At 57.7% G+C, this 12169-nt stretch overlaps 2 protein-coding genes across 2 annotated transcripts in view; both read left to right on the top strand.

Annotated features, from left to right (window-relative positions):
- Nucleotides 1-292, top strand: part of WDR90 (WD repeat domain 90) — a gene marked incomplete at both ends in the record, with an annotated part of 29206 nt that extends 28914 nt beyond the window's left edge. The window contains one exon of the mRNA XM_079543071.1: nt 135-292. Coding sequence (XP_079399197.1) covers nt 135-292 — 158 coding nt within the window. The remainder of the gene's footprint in view (nt 1-134) is intronic.
- Nucleotides 293-614: 322 nt separating this feature from the next.
- RHOT2 (ras homolog family member T2) lies at nt 615-11403 on the top strand (the record flags this gene model as incomplete). Its single annotated transcript, XM_079543023.1, is given in 20 exon segments — nt 615-651; nt 869-927; nt 1767-1848; nt 1977-2020; nt 3609-3662; nt 3988-4040; nt 4577-4685; nt 5120-5221; nt 5668-5766; nt 5898-6006; nt 6277-6397; nt 7206-7290; nt 8266-8411; nt 8515-8615; nt 8687-8817; nt 9224-9304; nt 9519-9641; nt 9870-9888; nt 9891-10071; nt 11286-11403. Coding segments are annotated over 20 exon segments (1854 nt in total).
- Between the last annotated feature and the right edge of the window lie 766 nt (nt 11404-12169).

The raw sequence follows: 12169 nt of genomic DNA, 5'->3' as shown, positions 1-12169 counted from the left end.
CCCCCAGCTCCTTCTCTGCAGGGGGCTGCTGGCTTCCTTTCAGGAGCTGTAGAGGAGCAGCAATGTCTCTTGAGCCTTCTCCAGATGAACCACCCCCCACCCTCAGACTCTGACCCCAGCGTATCTCCCCACAGAGCGGCTCCTCCGGCTGCAGCGCTGCCCTGCCGGCCTCCCCCAGGACTACGCCGCTCACGACGACGCCGTCCACCTCTGTCGCTTCGCTCCAGCCGGCCGCCGCTTGCTGACGGCCTCGCACAGCGCGGTTCTCGTCTGGGAGCTTCTGGGCGCCTGAGGCGGGGTGGCCTCGCTGCGGGCCGGGCTGCGGCTGTACGCCAGGCCCCGGCTCAGCCCCCCAGCTAGGCCGCAGGCCCTGCGGCGGGTCGTGGGACGCTCCGGGACTGCTGTGCTGTGCTGTGCTGTGCTGTGCTGTGCTGTGCTGTTTATTTATGACGAGATTTGCTGCTCTATTTTTTTTTTTTTTTGGCTAATAAAACAAGACGAAACGCGAGGGTGATACCTCCGGGCGGCAGGGGGCGCTGTACTGGCAGCGCCGCTCTATCCCCCACCACTCGCTGGTTGCCACCGGAAGCGGCGCTGGCGGCGGCGGTGCCGCCATGAAGCGGGACGTGCGGATCCTGCTGCTGGGGGAGGGTAAGGGCGGACAGCGGGGCCGGGGGGGAGAAGCGACCGGGCCGCCCGAGGCTTTGGCTCCTGGTGTTGCGGTCCCCGCGGTGCTGAGGCCGGTGGCAGCGGTTTCTCGCCGCGGTGCGGGCCTCCGCTGGGCCCTGTGGCGTCGGGCCGGGAACGGCCGCTGAGGCCGGGTACGTGCTGCTCCGTGCAGCGCCAACGTTTCCCCTTTCTTTCCTAGCCCAGGTGGGGAAGACGTCCCTGATCATGGCTCTGGTGGGAGAGGAGTTCCCCGAGGAGGTGAGCGCGGAGCTGCAGGGCGGCGCTGGCACCGCTGTGTCCGGCTGCGGCGCCAGGCGTTTGGAGGCGGAGCGGTGCTTTCTCCGTGCCCCCACTCATGCGGCGTCTCCGTTTGAGTGCTGTTTCTCTGGGGCCTCGTTCCCTGCTGCTCCCTTGGGGGCTTTGCAGCCTCATCGCAGTACCGCAGCAGAGCCCATGGAAGGGGCCGGGCCACGCCTGCCTTCCTGCGTGGCTGGAGCAGGGCCTGGCACTCTGAACAGGGCTGTCACTGTGGTCTCCAGCCTGCCTACACGTGCCCATCTGGGCCTCTGTCTGTGTGGCTTGCCGTCCCATCCCAGCTTGGATGCAGAATTGGCACTGCATTGCTCCACCAGCAGCCTGCCTGCAGGCAGATAGTGCTCACTGGGAAGCATAAGCTTGCAGGGGAACAACTGGTTTCCAGCACCTTTCTGTGTTTCACAGCAAAGCCCAGGCAATCAGCTTAGCCTGTCTCCAGCTGCCAGGAGGTCAGGCTGGAGCTAGGGGAGCACTTGAGGGCTTAGTGTGGGGGTGGCAGCTCTGATTTTTTTTCTAAGTGCTGCTTTCATGACGGGACACAGGGCTGCGTCTCCAGGCAGTGCTCAGGGCTGGGAGGCTGTCAGATTTCACTGTGTGAGGAGCAGGCAATAGCACACATCAGCCTGCTGCAGCTCCCAGCAGGCAGGGAAGCAATCTGCGGGCAGGAGTCACCCTTCCTGGGCAGCAGCTGTATTGAGATCTGAGTGCCCCATCTCCCATCCTCACCATTGCTTGGTCTGACTGGCTGCTTCATGCAGCAGAACACAGTGCCTGCTTTGTAGGTGCCACCTCGTGCAGAAGAGATCACAATCCCGGCTGATGTCACACCTGAGAAGGTCCCCACTCACATTGTAGACTACTCAGGTGAGACTGTCTTGTTCCCTGCTGGCCTCTCTTCTCCTTGCATACCTGCAGCAAGTAGGAAGGGTGCTGCCCCTACCGCAGCAGCCATTGACAGCCAGTGGGTGGTGACAGTTCTTCTCCCTTTCCAGAGACAGAGCAGACTGAGGATGAGCTACAAGAGGAGATTGCTAAGGTGAGCGGGGCTGGATGGGGCATCGCAGGGCAGAAGGCTGCACTGCCATGAGCCTGCCCGTGACATGTGACTGCTCTCTCTTTCCATTAACCACTCAGAGATGTGCAGGCAGTTGGTTATCTGCGGATTAACGCTAGCAGTTTGTTTAGCACTTTGTTTAATCCTTCTCTGTGTTGTAAGCTGTTACAGGGCTTGTCCTCGCCTTCTGGAGAGCCACCAGAAGGTGAGCAGAGGGGGGCAGCTCCCTCCTGACCAGTAGGTAGAGGAGGCTGCTGAGCACGTGGTGTGCTTCCAGTCCTGGGATGTTCCCAGGAGGTGGAGGGGAGCAGCAGTTGTTGATGAGACCCTCTGCTCCCTGCTTGAGGTCCCTGTGGCTGTCTGATAAAGCAGTGACACAGAGGTATTGTTTTAGGAGATGGAGCCCTGGGGCATATTGGCCAGGGAGGAGAAAGAATCCATCCAACTGGCCCTGCTGCTTTCTTTCACTTTGGGATTAATTTTGGCTCCTTCAAGAGGAGGGTGTCTTGATAGTATGTAACAAAGCCCTCTCCCCCCCTGTGCATCTCACAGCAAAACTTTTGCATTGTTCCACCTTGGCATCAAACAGCTGAGGAGGTGGGCCATGGGCACTGGGCTCCTGCTCCCACTGCCCAGACAGGAGGAATGTCCTGAGATGCTTAAAACGGCTCCAGAAAATCCTGCCTAAACCCTTGTGCATCCCTGGGATTAGCACTAAACTCTCCCCTGAAAGGGCCAGTGATCCCTTCTGTCTGCTTGAAAGAAAGCGTCAGTGTCAGTGCTGTCTGTGCAGGGCTGGGAGGGGGAGGTCAGCAGCTGCCAAACCACCGTGTGCGTGGAAGTGGGGGAGTTGAGGGGTCAAGTGCAGGGAGGGGAAGGAGTGGTTCCCATGCACAGCCAAATGGAGAAGGGGATCCTGGCTGCCTGGCACAGGGGTGGCACCCCAAGGGCATCACTTGGGAGAGCATGGCGTGGTGGTGGCTGTGCTGGTGGCTGTGGGATGAGGCCTGAAGCAGAGAGAAGTGAGGCTGTGCTCCCGGCATCCCACTGCAGAGCTGGGGTTGGGCAGCAGCGAGGCGTTGTGGTCAAAGGGCTCCTCTGCCTTTGCCCTGCCTTTAGGCTTGGGCTGAGCAGCTCTGTGTGCTGCCACCACCCTGCCTGGCTTGGTATGGCTGTTGTGTGGCTGGCTTGGCCACATGTGTGCCCTTCCTCTTCTATGGAGGCCTTACATGCAGGGAGGAGCAGGGGTGGGAGCCGCCGTGTGCTTTCTGCCAATGTGGGGAAGGAAAACATCTATGCTGTGCCAAGAGCTGAGAAGGGAGATTCTGCATGCTGGCACAAAACAGCTGAGGTTATGGCTGATGTTGTCCAGTTCCCAACAAGCCTGCAGGCAGCATGTGTGTTGTGTTTTTGTGCGTACTGCTCATGCATTCTAAACCACAGCTGCTGGGTTTTAGTGCATGTGCAGTGGCAGCATTTGGGGCTGGAGCTGCCTGAGCTTGGAAGGCTTCCCTGCCGTTGTGAGAGCACCAGGACTTTTGCTCACTCCTTTTCTGCTTCTCTCTTGCAGGCCAATGTGGTCTGTGTGGTGTATGATGTCACCAAGGAAGCCACGATTGAGAAGGTAACCTGTCCCCTTTGGGGGCCTTGAAATGCCCCCAGCCCTCCAGAGCTTTTGGGGTTTGGGACTCCTGCAAGCAGAGACAGGCTGAGCACAGCCTGGGCTTGCTCCCACGCTGGCAATTGTCCGTCTGTGCTGGAGACAACAGGCCTGTCACATCTTTCTGCTGGCATACAGCATCCCTGGGTTTGCTCTGCCTGCTGGTGCGGGGGAATGCTGGGGAGCAGATGGCTGCAGGGCCCTGCTGACAGCCACGTTGTGTGCATTGGGAGCTGCCTCTCCCTCCCCAGTCTGCTCTCACAGGTCCTTCTCTGTGCTTGCCTTGCAGATTCGCACAAAATGGATCCCCATGGTGAACGGGGGAGCTGAAAAGGGTGCCAGGTACTGCGGGCAGAACTGGGAGATTGCAGGGCCCTCACTGCCTTCATTGCCTGTGGAGGTTGCTCAGATTGAGCCAGCTGTGCAACCGGTGGTTAGACCACGTGCAGCAGAAGAATGTGGGGGCTTTTCTCTCTTGTGGGTCTAGCTGAGTCAGAGGGTCACAGGAGAAGGTTTTCCCCCTTCCCCCACCTTCGTGTCTCACTGGCAAGGCAAGAAGAGGGAGGCTGCTAAGGGAGGATGGCAGCACAGAAGCCATAGGCTGCATGTGGGTCGCTTAGACAGAAGGCTGCTGCGTTGGATTAAAAGCTCCTGAACATGTTGCTGCTGGGTGAAAGCGTAAGCAGGATCAGGCAGTCTGTTTCTCCAGATGGATGCTCCCAGCCGTAGGAAGCAGGAAAGCTGTTCTGGACCTTGCAGAGGAAGGCAGGGAGGCTCCCTGGGCGGCTGTGCAGCAACGTGTGCAGCTGGAGCCCAGCTGAGGCTGGCGGAGGGGTGGCTCCACTCGTGCTCTCTGACTCACCATCTTTCTCCCCCAGGATCCCCATTATTTTAGTTGGAAACAAGTCTGACCTGCAGATGGGGAGCTCCATGGAAGTCATCCTGCCCATCATGAACCAGTTCTCGGAGATTGAGACCTGTGTGGAGGTGAGGGACCTGAGTGTTTATGAAAAGCCTCTGTGAGGGGTAGGAGCACGTGACTGTGGGCCAGGGGAGCCTTCATGTTTTGGGGGATCTGCCCCACTAGTGTTGCTCTGCAGAATGACCTCAGTCTGAGCCTCAAGGACCTGTGCTTTATGCTTTCTGTGCTTTGCTTTGCACACATAGAGTGGGTTTTGGTGTCTGCCCTGTCTAGCTGTAAATAGTGCTGGAACTGCACGCAGCCCATGTAGGCTCTGAGGCACAGCAGAGCCTGAGTGTGTGCAGGAGGATTCCACTTTGTTTTCTTCCTGATGCTGGACAGAGATTGCTCTGTGCTTTCATGCATTATTTCGTGGCTTGGAGAGCTCCTGTCAACCTCCTCCCCACTGTCACAAGCCCGTTGCCCACTCACAGCATTGTGTCTTCCTTTGAACCCACAGTGCTCTGCCAAGAACCTCAAGAACATCTCTGAGCTCTTTTACTATGCCCAGAAAGCTGTGCTGCATCCAACTGCACCCCTCTATGACCCGGAAGAGAAGCAGGTAGGAATCTGCTCACAGCTCCTGGAGGTGTCTCTGCCCATCACATCTGTGGGGTCACAGAGTTCCAGACTGGTGCTGTGCCTTTTACCCCGGGAAGGATGTGGAGAATTTGGGCCAAAGTAGCAAGAAGGGGAAAGCAGTTACCCCTGGGGGGAGCCAACAGAGGAGGAAAGAGTTCTCCCTGTTAAGTGCAGCCAGATGAGAGTACACTGACCAGAGATATCTGCAGGAGCCCTCGTGCTCCAGACTGTGTGGTGGGAGGAGTCCAAGGGAAACCTTCCCTGTGGGCTGTCATGCTTCTGACCACCAGCTTCAGCATGGCTGTGGTGCTGGCCTACCTGAGCCACGCTCCCATTGCAGGAAGGGCTTTGGGGTTTGGGAGGCAGAGGAAAGAGCCACACCGAATGCAGCGCCCTGGTTTTGTTACTATGGTTGGTCCCTTGCAGCTGAGACCTGCATGTTCACGAGCACTGACTCGGATTTTCAACCTGTCAGACCAAGATAATAACCAGATCCTCAGTGATGATGAACTCAACTACTTTCAGGTAGGGTTGGCTGTGGAGCTGCAGTATCTCCCGGTCCTTCTTGGGTCCTTCTATCTCACCAGCAGGTGAGATAGAGGGTTTCTGCTGTCCATGTGCTGGCTCACAATGACCTTCTGTCTCTTGGGAGGTAGAAGTCCTGCTTTGGAAACCCGCTGGCTCCCCAGGCCTTGGAGGATGTGAAGATGGTTGTGTGGAAGAACACCACGGACGGAGTGCAGGACAACGGCCTGACGTTAAATGGTAACAGCACAGGGACTGTCTGCTCCTTCACTGCAAGGAGTGGATGGATCCACCTCCTCCAGCATATTGCAGAGGGGCCCTGTCACCAGGCTGAGCCTCCTGGATCTCGATCCAAGCCTAATGAAGCAAACTTGAGCCTGCTATGGCTGTGTAAAGCTTTCTGTCCAAGCGTGGTTTTTCTGGTGAACACGTACTCCTGAGACAAAGATCCCTGAGGCTGAATCCCAGTCTGGCCCCTGTTGTCTGAGCTGCTTGATCTCTCCCCCACAGGCTTCCTCTTCCTCAACACGCTCTTCATCCAGAGGGGCCGCCATGAGACCACATGGACTATCCTTCGCCGCTTTGGCTACGATGACGAGCTGGAGCTGACAGATGATTACCTGTACCCACAGTGCGTATCCTGGCGTGGAGTGGGGCTGGCAGGGTGTGACAACCCCGTGGTGTACAACTCAGTACCCTGACATCTGCTGCATTGCTCGGCTGAGGTTGAATCTGCACCCTGAGCTTACGGCTGTGTTCATGCTCCTCACCTTTCCCTGTGGTCATGAGCTGGGAATGGGGGGTTGGCAATAATGTGAAGGTCTTGAAGTTGTTAACTGTGCTGTTGGCTGTGACGTAGGTGGGCAAAGAACAGAGCGATGAAGGCTTGTCCCTGACTTGCCTTGACATCAACAAGGGACTTTTGAAGGCTGTTCTGGTCTCTGCCTGAGCCGAGCTGTCAGGAGCCGTGAGCAGTCAGCATAGCCTTCCTGGCTGATTCTGTAGCTGCTGTCTCCTCTCTGCTCCCTGCCACCCTGGAGGTGGTGATCCGGCAGTAATGAAAGGCTTTGGCTGTGAGCTGCCTCATCTTCTCCCCAGAGAGCGGGCAATGGTGGAAGACAGCAGGGCCCGTGCTGATGGAAAGCACCGTGTCTAGAGCTGTGCCCTTCTGCAGCCCTGAGTGTGAGGCTAAGCAAAGCTCCCAATCTGGGAGGTGGTGCAGAAGTACCGAGGGGAGCCTGCTCCACACGCTCAGCACCTTCTCCCTAAAGCCAGGGAACAGCCAGGCCTAGGGACAGCCACTGGCCACGGGCAGGGAGGGACTGTGGAGCCCTGTGCTCTGGCTGAGATGTGGCTTTGCAGAGGACCTGCTGACACACTGCCCTTCGTTCAGGGAGCGAGGAGGTGCTGGAGCTGCTCACTTGGGTCTCTCCTGGCAGGTTCCGCCTGCCTCCTGGCTGCTCCACGGAGCTCAACCACCTGGGCTACCAGTTCCTGCAGCGGCTCTTCGAGAAGCATGACAAGGTGTGCAGGGCGCCGTGTAGCTTCTTGCTGAGGCTTGGGTGGTCGCAGTGAGCTGCAGGTACCTCACTGTGGCTGCACATTGGGGCCGTGGGACTGGGGTCACCACCCTTGACCAAAGAGCATGTGGTAAAGTGTGGGCCTTTGGGATCTGAGCTGGTGTCAGCCGTGCAGTGTGACCGTCTGTGGCGCACAGGGTGATAGGGAAAGTGATCAGAGCTGCTGGCCTGCAGCCACAAACTGAGCAGAAGTGTCCACACAGCTGGCAGCCCCGTGGAAGGGGTGCTGGGCTGCAGAGAGGGAATGAAAGCAACTAATTTGTGCCGTGCTCTGGCTCTTTGGAGAGCGAGGGAAGGGCCTGTCTTGGATGTGCATGCATCTGATCTAATTATTTACATGTTGGTATGCATCTGGGGTATGGTGGCTCCATGGGAGCTGCAGCACTGAGTCGAAACATGTCTCTGTGTGCCCAGATGCCAGCAGATCCTCTGTGGTGTGGCCCTGTGGCATGCCTACCCTGAAGCTGCTGTGTTGGCGTGTGGTTGTCTGGAGGGCTCAGCAACTGCTTGCAGACCTCAGGCTGCTTTCCCTGCAGCACAGGCCTGCAGCGTGGCAGGACCAGCAGCTCAGGGCTGCAGGGTGCATGTGAACAGGTCCTTCCCAGTGGCAGAGCTGGTGGTGGCTCCAGTTTTAGTCACAGAACAGAATCCCCTCTGGCAGTGCCTGTTAGTTGTACAGTGATGAGTGTCCCTGGGGTTCAGGCTCTTTGTGCAGTCACGCAGCTGTGGCCTCGCTTGCAATTGATGTCTGCTATTGAAAGGATCCCTGTGTCATTCTGCAGCAGGAAATGAGTTGCCTTCAGTGTGCCAGAACCCCTAGAGAGGGGTCCCTGACAGCACTTGACGTGGCTGTAGAGAGCTGCTGTGTGCATGTAGCCTGTGTCCTTCCTCAGCTGCTGACTCCCACTTGTTTTGGCAGGACCAGGATGGTGCCCTCTCTCCTGCAGAGCTGCAGAACTTCTTCAGTGTCTTCCCCTGCATGCCCTGGGGCCCTGAGCTCTACAACACGGTATGCACCACTGATAAAGGCCTGCTTTCCCTGCATGGATTTCTCTGCCAGTGGACGTAAGCTCAGTCCCTCTCCCACGTTGTTAGTCCCGTCACGTAGTGCTTGCTGACCTTGTCAGCATCCCCCTGACCAGCTTCCCAATGCTCTCTGTCTCTCCAGCCTCGTAGCCTACCTGGATGTGCAGCACTGCCTGGAGTGCCTCGGCTACCTGGGCTACCCCATCCTGTCGGAGCAGGACTCCCAGACTCAGGCCCTCACAGGTACAGCAGTGCTCTCACCTCCTGACAGTTTGGTGTTCCTCCTCGCACTCACCCGCCCTTACTTTTGCCAGTGACCAGGGAGAAGAGGATTGACCTGGAGAAAGGCCAGACCCAGAGAAACGTCTTCCTATGCAAGGTGCTGGGAGCCAGGGGCGCAGGCAAGTCTGCCTTCCTGCAGGCCTTCCTCGGCAGGAGCCTCGCGGTGAGTGGCTGCTCCCCTCTCTGGTGGAGCAGGAGGCAGAGCGTGAGGCTGCTGAGCAATCTGCTGTGTGCCAGCACCTTCCTGCCCTGGCCAGGGCCGGCATCCCAGCGCAGGGCTTTGTGCCACCCCTCTACGCTGTGGCTCTTGCCCCTTTATTTTGCGTAAGGCTGTGGGTCCCCTCCCTCTGCTTGTCCCAAGGATTCTGAGAGGCTGTTTCTTTCCTGATCTGACCAAGGTGATGCTGGTTTTTCCCTGCTCGTTGCTAACGGCCCTTGTCTCGTGGCAGACTCTGGCTGGCTTTCAAGGGCAGTGGCTGTTAGACCGCAGGGATCAGAGCAGCGTGAAGTGTTCTCCCTCCCCTAAGCACTCTCCCTGCTGTCTGAGACGGTGTTTTCATCCATGGCAGGTCCAGAGGGAGGACCCAGGAGAGCCATCTCTCTACACAATCAATACCGTGCAGGTCAACGGCCAGGAAAAGTACCTCATAGTAAGTGTGGGAAAGGGGGGCATTGCTGCTACATCTGCCTGGCTGCAGGCAGCAGGGCTGGGCTGTGTCCACCCGTATCACACCATCATAGCACCCCTGTGCTGTGCTGTGCCTGTGGCTGTGTTACACTGCATCATGTGTGTGTCGATGTGAGACTCGGCTCTGTCTCCTCACGGCAGTGCTGTGCCCCCTGTCCCTTCCTTTCCTGCTCCAGCTGCACGAGGTCAGTGCTGAGATGCAGTTCACAAAGGCGTCGGACGCAGCCTGCGACGTTGCCTGCTTGATCTATGACCTGAGTGACCCCAAATCCTTCAGTTACTGTGCCAGTATTTATAAGGTGAGTGCAGGCACCCTGGGAGGCATCGGCCTTTGAGTAGCGGCCCTGCATTTCCCAGGAGGGTGCAGGGGCAGCCTTGCCCTGCCCACGCCTCCAGGAAGCGCTGCTGCCTGCCCAGCCCTCCTGCCTTGGTCCCCTCTTGGCTGGGGAACCCTTGTGATTCCCTCCCTGGAGATCCATAGGGCAGTGGCCAGTTGTTCACCCCTCGCCTTCTTCCTCTGCCTGCAGCAACACTACATGGACAGCCAGATCCCTGCGTTTTTGTGGCCTCCAAGGCAGACCTGCCAGAAGCAAGCCAGCAGCCCGGGCTGTCCCCAGCTGAGTTCTGCTACAAGCACTGCCTCCCACCACCATTCCTCTTCTCCTGCCACAGCCAGGGCCCGCCCAGCACTGCTGTCTACACCAAGCTGGCCACTGCTGCCACATTCCCGTTAGTATCCGTGCCACGGAGGGGGCTGTTGGCTGGGAGCTGAGGGCAGGAAGCTGCAGTTTCCCCACCCTGCATTCCGCGTGGTTTCTCCCGAGCTCTCGATATCATCTGCTTGTGTGATTAATGGGAACAAAAGGGCCGCTTTTTTCCCCGATATGAGAGGGCGAAGGGACTCAAGTGTCTTCTGCCTCGTGCAGCCCTCTGGCAGATTTATTGGATAAGCTCTGATGGCAGGATCTTTGTTTTTTGAAGGCTGAGATAAAAAAGTGCTGAAAGGTGAGTAGCCAGCCTAGTGTGCCAGCGCCTGCAGGGAGGAGGAGGTGGCTGTTTTCTCCTGATCAGCAGCAGCAAAGAGATCAGAGGAGCAGGACCTCAGGATGCTTTGGGAAGGAGCTGCTCCTGAAGGGGGCTGGGCAGCACGGTGGGGGCTCTGCCCTTTCCAGGAGAGCATGTGGGTGCGTTGGAGGACAGGATGGGATTACCAGTGAGTGGTTTTCCCTTTAGCTTTTTCAATAAACAACTTTATTTTTAGAGCCAACGCTCTTTTTTTTTTTTTTTTTTTTTCTTTTTTTTTCTCTGCAGTATTAAAATTTAAATATTCTTTATATATCTTAGGGTATTTGGTATAAATAAATAACAGCGTAACGGAGGGCCGGGGATTGGCTCTTCTCCTCCCCATTTAGTGGAGAATGAATAATGGATACGTCTTTTCTCCTCGTCGAGGAGCTCAGTGATGCAGGGCAGCACGTGTTTAGGAAGGGAGTGTGCACGATCAGAGGGCACAGGGCCCTTCCCTCCCTGTCCCCAGCTCAGTACCATGGCTGCTGCTGATTTTCTCACCCCTGTGCCAGCATTGCTGCACCCGCTTCTGGGGCTCTGCACTTGGAGCTGTAAAAGCAGCCTGACCTAGAAAGGAAGATGAGTACCTCCTTGCTGGTACTAATTATTTAGATGTTGGTGTGCTATTTCAGGGCTGTGGGAGGGTGAAGGCTGCCTCCCTTCCACCAGCCATCGTCGGGTTTGATGGTGATGCCGCGTGGCGGGCGCTCGGCGTGCGGGGCCGGGAGCCTCGCGGTGCTCAGTGCTGCACCAGCACCTTTGGATGGGGTTTGTCCCCTGGAGCTGAGCCGTGCCATCCTAAGAGCTATCAGGCTCGTTTGGACACCTGTCTCCTTTCACATCACTCACCCATCTTTTTCTCTCTTCCCTTGCAGCCACCTGAATGCTGTGGAGCTGGGAGCTGCGTCCTTCTGGCTCCGGGTGGCCCTGGGGGCTGCAGTCACTGCCCTGGTGGGCTTCACGCTGTACCGCGTGCTGGCCAAGAACAAGTGAGAGCTGCTCCGCTCCCCGTCCTTCCTGTGCCACCAGCTCCCTGTCCTGAACCATGCCCCATGAGGGCCCGCTGCTCCCTGGTGGGAAATCCTCCTCCCCCAGCCTCAATTGCAGGATCAGAGAAGCCAGAGTTCCCAGCACCAGCAGGATCGATCCTTGGCACCAGCCAGCCTCGCCCCACTGGTCCCCGGGCACCTTGCCTGTGTGGCAGCTGGGGGGCTCCTCCCTGGAAGCCAAAGGGATCACTCCCTTCTTTTATTCTGTTAATGATTTTTTAACGTTTGTTTTTATGTTCAAACACGAGTGTTTATCTGTCCATGGGCTGGGCACATCCCTTCTGCAGGGTGACGCTCCTGGAGCCGTGAGGGCCTCCAGCAGTGCCAGCACTGAGGCTGTCAGGATTTCTGCCTGCTGCAGCAGGGCTGGGCAGCTTCGGCCCCATAAGGCACACTCCCATCCTGAGTCCCTGTTTCCCAATACCACCCCATCTGGATTTTGGCCCATCTGCCCTCCTCTCCTACCTGCTCATGTGTCCCTGTCCCCCACAACCAGTATTCCCAGTGCCAGAGAGCACTACATGGGCTGAGGATGCCCTTGCCTGGCGGTGCCATCATGTGGTCCTTGTCCTGCCGTTCCCTCTGTGGGTCCCTACCAGAGCAGGAGGCTCTGAGCATTGCACCTCCTGGTACAACTGGAAGCTGTTTTCCCTCCATGCCCACCTCCAGCCAGCTGGCATTTCAGCTGGCATGAGTTTGGGGCTGCTTCT

This window comes from Tetrao urogallus (genome assembly GCF_951394365.1).
Source record: "Tetrao urogallus genome assembly, chromosome: 15".
Lineage (NCBI taxonomy): Eukaryota > Metazoa > Chordata > Aves > Galliformes > Phasianidae > Tetrao > Tetrao urogallus.
Note: the sequence above shows the minus strand (reverse complement) of the source record. Positions and strands in the feature narration are given on the sequence as shown.